The sequence below is a fragment of the Entamoeba histolytica genome, genomic scaffold, assembly GCF_000208925.1.
Source record: "Entamoeba histolytica HM-1:IMSS scf_1104750517997 genomic scaffold, whole genome shotgun sequence".
Taxonomy (NCBI): Eukaryota; Evosea; order Mastigamoebida; family Endamoebidae; genus Entamoeba; species Entamoeba histolytica.
This window is the reverse complement of record NW_001915144.1, coordinates 7,323-19,390: the sequence shown is the minus strand read 5'-3', so window position 1 is coordinate 19,390 and position 12,068 is coordinate 7,323. Positions and strand designations below refer to the sequence as shown.

Here is a 12,068-nt window from a genome sequence, read left to right as displayed (position 1 = left end):
AAATTTATTATTATTTATACTTTATTCAATATTATTAAATGTTATTCTATGTTCATTTTCTTTATAATGCTATATCAATTTATATTTTATTTGTTGTTTGATACTCATTACATTATGTTAATTTCTTCTTTAGTTGTTTAATATTTATTGTTTTTATTTTATAATTTTACATACTTATAAATCATTAAAATTTCTTTTATTGTGATTATTCATAATTTATACAAAATTATTCCTTTGTATCTTAAATCTTTTAATACATTTGATTCTCATTATTATTATTTCTTCAATTTATTTACTTTAACAACCACATATATTTTAATTTTAACCAATGTAATTTATATAACCTTTACATTATTTTGAATCTATATATTTATCATTTAATTTTGTATTTTTCTTTTATTCTATTCTGACAACTTATAACATCTATTTTTATATTCCTTTTTCTTTTTGAATTATTTATTTCTCCTATCTCATTTACTGTTTCTTCTATATATTACTTCATTATTCTAATCATTTCATTTTTACTTTTTATAACATTCTTTCATTTCGCAATTTTATTTCTTCTGTAAAACGTATCTTCTTTATTTTTCTTGTCTTGATATTTATTTAACTTCTTTTATCTATCTTATTCTTTATTTATAACTTCTTCTTTTTTCTCTTTCTCTCTTTCTCTTCCTCATTTCTTCACTTCATAGTATTCAATAATATCTTCTTTATTTCTTTGGTTACCTTCATTATTTCTATTCACCATTATCATCACCCACATTTTATTTCATTTTCTTCATTCTCATTTCTTATTTAATACCCTTCATTTTTTTTATTCATTATCTCTTGTTTTTTTTTTATTCTTTTTCTTTTTTTAATGACAAAAAATAATATTAAAACGAATAACAAATTAATAACAACACAACAATTTGTTATATTCTTTGGTTGAAGAGAATTGATGATATGCAGATTCAAAATTCTCATAAAGTTTTTTTGGGTCTATATCTAAATTACTATCAACAGCAAAACTAACAAAAAGATCACCACCACTTCCAATAAAACTAATTCCATTACCTGTTGTCCCTAAGTGAGGGACAAACCCAATAAAATCATCAACTTCAGAACCGAAAAAATTCACTTTGTCTTGTGGTCCAGGTAATGTAGTTACATTTAATGTAGCTTTTTGTGATACAATTTTAATCCCAATTGATTCCATCCAATCAGGAAGTAGTCCAACAAAACCTTGAAGAAGATAATAAGAATAAGCCTCCATACTTTCCTTTGCGTTGTCTAACTGTTTTTTCATATACTTGACAAGGGAATTTAAGTCTGTTTCTTGTAATGGTAATTTCATTAATAACAGTCCAATATTATTACCTAGTTTGATTTGAGGTTCAAAAGGTCTTAGATTAGTCGCAATATAGAATTGTAATTGTTTGCTTGAACTTCCTTTTCTTTTTAATATGTTTGAATAGCTAATGTTCAAACAAGAGAATAATAATGAGTTTAATGTACCATCATAATACCTTGCAATTGATTTAATATTTTCAATTGAATCAAGTTTCCTCCAAAAAACTAATTGCTTTCCACTCAATGGTTTCCTTAGTTCTTTGGTAAAATCTCCTCTAACAAAAAATGACTTAACCATGTAATAAGGGATTATTAAAATTCTACAGAGTCTTTTAATAATTGTTGCTGGTTGTTGTTTATTTGCTAGACTCGATAATTTAGGTATTTGTTTATTTATATCCAAAAAATGATAATTTGGCTCTTCATTAAAAATAATTGAAGATATATGCTGTGTAGACTCTTTCAATAATCTCATTGCAGTCATTCCATCACAATAACAATGAGAAACTCTTGCTAGAATTCTCCATTCATTCATTACATTAGTATACAAGTATATTTTCCATTGAGGTTTATCAGTGTCTAATGGAGCTGATTTATATTTTTCTAGTATGTTTATATATTGTTCATACGTTTTAAATGCTGTAGTATCAATGATAATATGGTTATCAATATTCATTGGAACAGACTCTAGAATATAATAACCATTCAACTTGCTAATTCTTTGACAGAATCTTTTGTGTTTAGTAAATTCTAGAAAAAGTAACTGCCTTGCATTTTTCCAATCAATTTGTCCTTTCCCACCAATACTTGCAGTAATCACCATTGGATTTTCTGGTGTTGTTAATCTGTACCAACACACATCAACAAAATCCATAAAATCTTTCCCTTCACCAAGGTTTGGTTTATTAAGAATAAATAATAAAAGCTCAGTTAAAAAAGGAAAGAATATAGATAAGACTGTGTAGAGTGAGTTTCTTCTAAAGAACAAAGATAAGGTATAAGTTAGAGGTATATTAATCAAGTACATAATAAAGATTGTAATAATAAAAGGTCCCATCAAGAATAAACAGCCTCTTGTTTTTTTTTTTAAGTTTAAATCTTCCCTTTTCTACAAAAATGGAGTAATCAACTATTTCACGAGGAAAGGTTCAAATTATAATTTGATAAAAATCTCATTACCGAGTATTTTAATCGATTAATGTTCTTTTCTATGTTTTGTTTTTGCAACAAGAATCATCGATTTCTATTTCTATTCTTAAGTTACTGATATTGAGGAAATATAATGTCTATCCAATACTGTTATTATTTGTTATAAATAACATATGGAAAAAAACTGAATAAAGAAAGACTAAAAAAATATAAAGAAAGGAGAGATGTTTATATATTATATTATTTATATTATAAGTTTAGTTTTTGCTATTGATGATAATGATTTTATTTTAGAAGAAAAGGTAAATGAAGAGTATGAATTTTACGATGACTTTGGTGATGATTTTGATGATGATTTTGGTGATGACAATGAATTTAGAATAGAAGATAAAACTAGTGAAAGAGAACATTAAATTAATTTCCTTGAAGTATAAGAAAACGTTTTGGAATAAAAGTAGACATAAAATTTGGTTTGCCTAATAAATCATCAGGGGAATTAACATAGAAATAATCCTTGATTGAAGGAAAGACAAAACTTTTTGAAGAATTTAAAGGTTTAAGCAAATTAATGCAATAACTAATCCAAAGAACAATTTCAAAATGAGACTCATTTGTATTTAAACATAAGCAAGTTTCAGTTAATGCTTTTGAAAGAAATTTTAATGGAGTATTAGGAGAATTATGATTATTTAAACTAAAAAGGAAAATATTTTCATCAGATTTTCCAACCCAATTTGAGAATTGCTGTGGTTGTTGAACAATTCTTTTAGTTGGTATTTGAGAATGATAAGTACCAAATAAATCATTTTCAACAGTTTGGATTAACAGAACAATATTATCTTTTCCATACAATATTCTTTGAATTTGTTGAATAGTAAATTCCTCTACACGAGTGTCATAAATAATTTGAAATTGAGTACAATTAGTCCATTGTTTTAATGATTCTAATAAAGATAAATTCATAATAAAAGAACTAAATAAATTCTTTTAAAAGAAAGAAAAAAAAAAGTTTAAATAAACATTCAAATCATTTAATTTTTTTTAAGTATTAATTTAGAAGAATCAATATCATCTAATACTGTTGGATATTCAGAATTTTGCATTAATATTGAAGGAATAGGTGGACTTTGAATTCTTTCAATAACAATTTCAGATTCATAGTCAATAGTAATATGATTAACTTTTTCAATAAATTCATTTAAAATTGTATTAATTTCATTAAATAATTCATTTAATGATTTATAACTTTCTTGAAATAACTTTTTTAATGGAAGATGTTTTTGTTTTAATTTTTTATCATCTTCATTTAATAAATTACATTGTTCTTTAATAAAATCAATCACTCCACTTTCATCAAAAATCTTTTGAATAGCAATTTTAGTTTTTTCAATACTTTCTTTAAAGACTTCTTGTTCAAATCTATTTTTTTGTTTTTCTTCTTCTATTGAATCTTTCATTTTTTTCATTATTTTTTCTTCATTTCCATTATCTTTTAGAATTTCAATTTCTAATTCTTTTTTTACTTCTTCTATTTTATTTTGAATTTTTTGTTCAAATATTTCCATACATTCTTCCATTTTAATTTCATTTCCAATAGGAAAATATTCATTATTTTTTTCTTTAATAGAATTACTAATAATTAGTTGATATTTTTGAATAATTGATTCTATTTCTTTATTCATTTCTGGTATTAACTCTTTTATTTCTTTTTTAATTTCTTCTTTATTTCTTTGAATTTGATTAATTTCTTTTTCTTTTATTTTTTCTTTTTCTTTTATTTCTTCTTCCATTTCTTTTTTTTGTTGTTGAATGAATTGAATAAGTAATTGAAATTGTTCAATAATTTTATCTTCAACTGGACTCCATCTACTTTTTCCTTGTTCTAATCTATTAATCATTTGATTTATAAGAAGTTCAAAATCATTCATTTCTTGTTGACTTTCTTCTAATACATCTTCTATTATTTTTATTGTTTTTTTTCCATCATATTTAAATGAAATAATTACTTTATTTAACATCTCATTAATTTCATTCATTGATGAATATTTTGGAAGTTCTATTTTTCTACATTCTTCTCCTTCTAAATGATTATTTATTTCTTTCATTAATTCAATGATTTTTTCTTCTCCTTCATTATATTTTTTTTTAAATTCATCAACATCTATTCTACATTCATTAATACTTTTTTCAATATATTCTTTTTGTCTTTGTGCTTCTTCAACTTGTTTTTGAATCATATCTTCTAATTGTTTATTATGTTCTTCAATTTTTTTAGCTAAATCAATCATATCTGTAATTTTATCTCTAAGTTCTAATTCAGTTCTTTTCTTTTTTGTAATATATTCATTTGCTATTAAAATCTTTTGATTAATTTTATTATATTCTGGTTCTGACTCTTTTCTAACTCTTTGAATTAAACTACCAATTTGAACATTAGTGTATCTTTGATTTTGAATGTCTTGTTGAAGTTTTTTTGCTTCTAATGCCTCTTTAGAAATAACATTTTTTCTAAGAAGATCAGAGTATTGATAATTTAATTGTTTTATTTCTTCATCTAAATAATTATCATAAACTGATTTTAATATATGTCTTGAATATATTGGAACATTCTTAATAGTTTTTAATTTATTTAAAAACCTTAATGTTTGAATAGTTTCTTGTTGATTTATTGATGAAATACATCCAATTGCTATTAAAAATCCTTGTCCACCTAATGCTTCTTGTAAAATACGGGTAATGTCATTATTCTTTGTAGATAATCTCATTCTTTGTTCTCTATTTGATTCAACATAACAATTTAATCCATTAAGTAAACTTCCTTTATGATTACTTTCTTCCCAACAACATGGAAGATCAATAAATGTAATTCTTCCACAATCAATATATTCTTTTTGTCCTCTTTTTTCTTCTTCTGATGAAATTATTGAAGCTGAGAATACTCTACAAACGTTTTCAAGTTTTTCTATTTCATTCTTTGTTCTCTCTTTTCTAAGAACATTTAATTTAGAAAAAACTTGTGATGTAGTACTTTCTGTAACTGTTAATTCTGTTGCACAGAGAAACATAACTCCTCCAAGTTGATTTTTAAATTTTTTTGTTGGCTCTTTCAATAAAACATCACTCTCACCTTCACATAATAAATCACTAATCTTTTTATCTTCAACTTGAATATAACTCACTCGAATTGTATATTTTCCTTTTGTTTTTAATTCTTCAATAAGTGCATTAATTGATCGTGGAATCAATCCAGCATTAGTAAAATCAATATTATTAAAACACCCTTCTAAACTAAATGTTTTTCCAGACTGCTTTCCTCCATAACACATAACATAAAGATCAGTCCCTTCAATAACTCTTTTAATCATCTTACTTACTGTATTTTTGAAGAATGTTTCTTGATCTTTTCCTTTCATAATTGCATCAATATTATATTCTGTCTGTTCATTACTCAAATCTCCTTCAAAGGTATTTGTTGTTCTTATCACTGTTTGCATTAATTATCACTTTCTTTCTTTAGTCTTTTTTTTATGTTTTTTTTTAGATTTTGTATGATTTTCTTTTCTTAATAACATAAATTTTTATAAAAAATGTTATTCTTTCTATCTTTCAATTCTTTAAAAACCATCAATAATGACTATCACAATTAAAAATGTTATTCTTGTTATTCATTGTTATTTCTAATTTCCTTTCTATGATAGTTTAAAAGTAAAGTTGTTTATAACCTAAATAAATTTATTTAATTAATAATGAAAAAGTTAAAACCAAAATAAATAAAATACCTTTAGACTTTGTTTTTTTTAATAATAATTATTAGTCTCTTTAAATAAAAAACAATAAAACACTTATAAAATATAAATTATAAAATAACTTTAAAGATAATTAATGATAACTTAGCAACTATTTAATTATTCTAACTTGAATAACAAAATAATTAAATAAGTCATAAGTATTAAAATCTAGTAAATTTTAATATCTTTAAATTTATTGTTAAAAAAAATAACAAAGACTCAATTCTTCAACATAAAAAATAATATGTTATATGAAAATAGCTCTAGAACATACCAAGACATTAGTTAATATAACAATAATGAAAAAACAAAAATATTGTAAGAGATTATACATAATGTATAAACTTCAAAAAGTAAATAAAAAAAGTTAAATTTTATTTAATTTACTCAATTAAAAAAAAATAATAAAAAAATTAAAAAAAATTGTATTTTGTAAAATTAATAACGTATTAAGTTAAAAAGGTTAAATAGTAAAACAATTAAAATATTAGAGATATCCTGTATATAATCTACTTGTATCAACACTTGACATTACCTTAGATGATGGCGTTCTTTTAAAGGTTACTGCACGTGTTCCAGTACAAGGGACTGGTGGCATTAATTGCATCTTACGTTGATTTTTATTTTTAAATGAAGCAGGTGTAGCTGAATTACTTTCAGACTCAGTAACTGATTCTGTGACTGAATCATCTCTACTTAAAGTATTACCTTTAGTATGACTCATGTAATCCATAATTTTAACTGCATCACCTCGTGTTTCTGGATGTTTAATTCTTGGAGTCATCATAGCATCTAAATCATAAGAAGGAACTTCTGCTAACACACACTCACCAACACCATCTTCAATTTTAGTTTCTAATTTCTTTACTCTAGCAATTTCATTTCTTAATACTCTAACAATATGTCCTATTTTTCTTCCTTCTTCAGTTAATGCTGAAATAACTTCATCATCAGCATCACTTTGGTCTATATATTCATTATAATTACGTTTAAAATCTTTTTGTATTTCAATTGCTTTATTGAAGAAAGCCTCATCACATTGTAATTGATGTCTTATTTGTAATGATCCATTTCTTAATAAGTTACTTTTCTTTAATGGTTCTTTACACAATTCATGGAAATCACTCATTTCTTGAAGTAATTTTCTAAATTCTGGAGAAAGGACTGAAAATATTTCTTTGTCAATATCATTTCTCACAATAGGTGGTTTTGGTAATAATGAAGCAGATGATGGAATAAATCCTCCTTCTCCATTTTCAGGTAATGAAGGTGTATGAGTAACTGATGAATTTGATGAGTCATCATCATATTCAGGATAGACTAATGGTGGAAATACAAGTCCTTTCTTTGTATATTTTTTATATAATTCTTGATAATGTTCTGTTTGAGGTAAAGCCATTACTAACTGAACTAAATTCATTGCTTTTAATTGTGTTAATGTTGGTTTAGATTTAAATAATCCAACTAATTTCTACTCGTATGTTATTTAAAACTCATATAAACCAAATTTTTGGTTAAATAAAACAAACATCAAATTGAGCCATTTTTTCTAATGCCTTAACAAATTCTTTGTCTTTAATAAATACATCAAAACCTTTTACTTTTACTACAAGAAATTCCATTAAGCATAAACAATAATACACTTCTAATGAAGCAATAAATCTGAACGGATGTGATTTGAGTTTATTTAATAATTGTAATCGAAGAACTGGACATGTTTGTTCTTGTTTTCTTAAAACATGTGCTATTTTTATATATAACTTAATATTAGGAGTAGGGTTATAATCACCAACTGCATTATCAAGTAATGTACTTAGTGGTATACTACGTTTCTTCATTCAACAAATCCAAGTTGTGATTTTCTAGTGAAATGATTTTTTAGAAGGGTTTCTTTCCATCAGATTTTTCCTTTTCAGAAATTATGCTTTTTCTATCTCCATCTTTCTTTTTATCTTATTTTAAATAATACTTTTATCATTTCTCAGTAGTTTTTTATTTTTAGTTGAAAATAAGAAGATTTTTAAGTATGAAAAAAATATAAATAAAAAATAGAAATGTGCATTTTATTGAAATAATAAAATAAACTATTTAATCTATAAACATTTATAAGAATAGTTTTATTGACTTTCTAGACACTTTCGTGATTGTAAAATGATTTTGGTGTATGAGGAGTAATTATATAATAATATTTATATTGTTACCATTCCAACCCTTGTCTTTTAATAATGAAGTTAACATTAACTTCTACGTATTTAGTTAATTTAACTTTTTTTAGTATTTAGCTAATTTCTATTCTAATTCTTATCGTTGTTGTAATGTGATTTGATAATATAAAGCTTTCTTTAAAACTTTAGTTATTTGTATTGACCTAATTAGTTTAAGGAAGTTCCTTTTTTTAATTGTTTTCTTTGTCAGTTATTGTACAATAATAATAAGAAATAAATATTCTTTTATTTGTTTTTAAGAGAAGTAACTGTCACTATTTATCTTAATACAATACCATTCTTTTATATTTTTCTAATAATACATTTACTTTACTTATTTTATTATTTTATGATGTTAGCTACTACTAAAATATATGTATCTATAAAGTAAAACATTTTGATATAACTTAAGTTCTGATAGAATTTATTATTAATGCATGATTTCCATTACTTGAGGAAGTTAGAGTGAGGTTCAATTCATAATCCTTTTAAAGGAAAGACATACCTATCATTCTTCTTTTTATATTAACAAGTAATAATAATTTTTGGTTACAAATTGTTGAAGTAATTATTGTATGTTAAGATTTATTGAGTGAAGAAAAGTTTCTGAGTCTACGACCTATTAGTTATACTAAAGATTGGAAGAATAACCAACTAGAATATAAAATTATCTTTTACATTAATTCAACCTAATAAAATATTAAATACAGTTTATCTTCATGAAAAAAAAAAGAATTATTATGAAATTAAGAATAAAAATAAGTTATATAATGATTAATAATACATAAATATAATAAATAATGGTATAGTAATTATCAAAATAAATTGTAATAATTAAATAACAACAAGAAGGAACATTATAATAAATAGTGATAAAAATAAATATAATTAAGTTTTATATAAGATATATTTTTTAATAAAAGGAATTATTGAAAATATTTTAAAAAAAAAAGAATTGATTGGTATAATAAAAATATTATAAATATTTTATTATTCTTTTAGATTATAAAAATTCAATAAATGAGAGTTTTATGTATTGTTTTATATTAAAGTTTTTTTTTATCATTAAATTCTTACATTCTATATCTAATATTAAATTAATGGTTGATAGTAATACTGTTACTATTAAATAGTCTCTTTTAATTTGAATTTTATTATAAGATATTTTTGAATATACAAAAATAATTTGACACTTCTTTATTTGTTATTATTTCATCCATTTTATTGAAAATAAAATATTTATTTAAATTGTGTTATTCTTTTTTTTTTAAAAAAAGTAATTATTTATATTAATTTAATTAGATACTTTATATATTTTAATCAAAAAAAAATATGTTTATCTTCTTCTTTATAAATCATAAATATTCTTTTACTCATTAAAAAATATTATAAATTCCTAAGGAAAAATAAATAACAAAATTTTTGCAAATATATTTATACAAAAAAGGTATTATCATTTCAATTAACATTGGTTCTTCCATCGACTGAAATAATGATTTTATGAAATATTTCTGAAGGTAAATTAATATTAAGAAAGAAAAGAAAAAAATAACAAAATTTTTTTTCAGAGTTTCATGACAAAAATTTTTTAATTTTGTTTAAAAAACAAAATAACAATTTTTATATAAAATTAAGAAAAATTAAAAATGTTAAATGGAAAATCTTCTGTATCGACCACCTCAAAGTAACTATTCAGAAATCACTGACCAGGATGATAAAACTGTAAGTGACCAAAATGCGCTACAAAGAAGTGTTAAAAAAACATTATTTTATATTATTATAGCAACGGTTGTTTTTATTCCTATTTGTGTTTCATTTAATATTGCAACTAGACCACATTCATATACATGTTCTGCTTCAAATAACAAATTATTTACAAAATATATTGGACCTATGTCAGTTGATAACACAAGTTTAATCTTACCGATGTATGGAATTATAACTTTAAAAGGAACTTTCGTAAATAAAAAAAGAATTCCCTTAAGCGTTAATGTTTTTTCTATAGGAGATGATGGTAAGAGAGTGGATAAAGGAATTAAGTATGACACCTCTTCGATTCAAGTTCCAGAAAATGATTGTCAATCTTCAGGGATTTATTTCACTCAATTTGAAATTTGTAAAACACTTAGATTTACTCTTGCAGCAAATAAAACAAATGTAAAGAAAAGAAATGCTGAAGAAATTATTATTGATAAAGTGATGATTGAGATTGAGTCTCCCCCTTCAATTGATCAAGACCAATGTACTTTAGGAATTGAATATATACTAATTGATAATACAAAAAATTCAACAGAGTATCATCATTATCCTGACCCTACAAAGTCTTCTTGTATTGGAATAGAAAATACTTATTTTTATGCAATTACATCAAATAAGTCTCAAAGTCAATATGTAATGTTCAGTAAAAATATTAAAGATTCACCTAATCTATATCCAACAACAATTGGGTGTAATATACCTCATGAAACATTTACGTATAATCTTACATCACGATGTCCTGGTTGTTTTATAACTTTTAGTTCATATTTTATTGATCCTTTTTGGGAAACACCAGTATTTGCTAATAATCATACAACAAAAATGTATTTCACAGAATTGGTTGATTTGATTGGTTTCAATTCATACTCATTCATTCATCCAAATTCTGAATATTCCCATATCATATATCCTTATATTTTTTTGTCTCCACCGAAATAAATGATTTTATTAATTCTGATTCTTATGTTATTTATTACATAGAACAATTATATAGGTTTTAAACATTTTAATTCTCTTAAAAAACAACAAAAATATAAATAGAATGAACAAAAATTTATAAATCAAAAAAGAGATAAAAATATTAGATCTTACAGAAATTGCATGAGTGAACCTCCTAAACCATTGTCAGTAAAAGTTGTATTAATGATAGACAGTCATACACTAAGGTTTGATAAACAAGTAACTAAAAATACTAAAATTGGAGATATTTTAGCACAAATTAAAGGAGGATTAACAAATGAACAGAAGAAATATGAATTTAGTTGTTTTAATGATGGAATTAGATTAGTAGAAAATAATGTAATTGATTTTTATGGAATTGATGATGGAGATGAAATAGAAATTAAAGCATTAAATAAACCAATGGCTATGGCAAGATTATCAAGAGTAGCTCCACATGAAAAAGATTATCATCAAATATATTTAAATAGTGAAAAAGTAGGCTTTTTATTAAAAAAGAAAGTATCTAAAGTGAGTGGATGGAAAAGAAGATGGGTTGTTTTATGTAGAGGATTCTTATTTTATTATAATAATCCTAAAGATGAAATTCCAATTGGAAAAATGCAAATAAAAGATACATATATTCAATTTTTAGGAAGTGATGGAGAAAAACAATTTGTTTTTCAATATGAAAATAAACCAGACTGTTATCATTTTAGTTGTGAAAGTGAAGAAGAATATATTAGTTGGAGAAAAGTTCTTATAGAACATCAAACATGTTTAATTAGTACAGTAGCAATGAAAATGATTCAAGAATCTACTGATTTTAGTATTGTTACAATTAATAAAACAAAAAAAGCATGGTTAATGATGAATTCAGGGACTATTTTTTGTT

At 23.3% G+C, this 12,068-nt stretch overlaps 5 protein-coding genes across 5 annotated transcripts; 1 reads left to right on the top strand and 4 right to left on the bottom strand.

Moving 5' to 3' along the window:
* Positions 1-895: 895 nt before the first annotated feature.
* Positions 896-2,209, bottom strand: EHI_113590 (uncharacterized protein; the record flags this gene model as incomplete). Its single annotated transcript, XM_001914094.1, has 1 exon — positions 896-2,209. The coding sequence occupies one exon, from the start codon at positions 2,207-2,209 to the stop codon at positions 896-898; it is 1,314 nt and encodes a 437-aa protein (XP_001914129.1).
* A 689-nt stretch (positions 2,210-2,898) lies between these two features.
* On the bottom strand, positions 2,899-3,447 carry EHI_113580 (uncharacterized protein; the record flags this gene model as incomplete). The annotated part of the gene is made up of 1 exon (XM_644234.1): positions 2,899-3,447. The coding sequence occupies one exon, from the start codon at positions 3,445-3,447 to the stop codon at positions 2,899-2,901; it is 549 nt and encodes a 182-aa protein (XP_649326.1).
* A 68-nt stretch (positions 3,448-3,515) lies between these two features.
* EHI_113570 (kinesin, putative) lies at positions 3,516-5,978 on the bottom strand (the record flags this gene model as incomplete). The annotated part of the gene is made up of 1 exon (XM_644235.1): positions 3,516-5,978. The coding sequence occupies one exon, from the start codon at positions 5,976-5,978 to the stop codon at positions 3,516-3,518; it is 2,463 nt and encodes an 820-aa protein (XP_649327.1).
* A 781-nt stretch (positions 5,979-6,759) lies between these two features.
* EHI_113560 (uncharacterized protein) lies at positions 6,760-8,110 on the bottom strand (the record flags this gene model as incomplete). The annotated part of the gene is made up of 2 exons (XM_001914093.1): positions 6,760-7,743; positions 7,802-8,110. The coding sequence occupies 2 exons, from the start codon at positions 8,108-8,110 to the stop codon at positions 6,760-6,762; spliced, it is 1,293 nt and encodes a 430-aa protein (XP_001914128.1).
* A 2,019-nt stretch (positions 8,111-10,129) lies between these two features.
* On the top strand, positions 10,130-11,173 carry EHI_113550 (uncharacterized protein; the record flags this gene model as incomplete). The annotated part of the gene is made up of 1 exon (XM_001914092.1): positions 10,130-11,173. The coding sequence occupies one exon, from the start codon at positions 10,130-10,132 to the stop codon at positions 11,171-11,173; it is 1,044 nt and encodes a 347-aa protein (XP_001914127.1).
* Between the last annotated feature and the right edge of the window lie 895 nt (positions 11,174-12,068).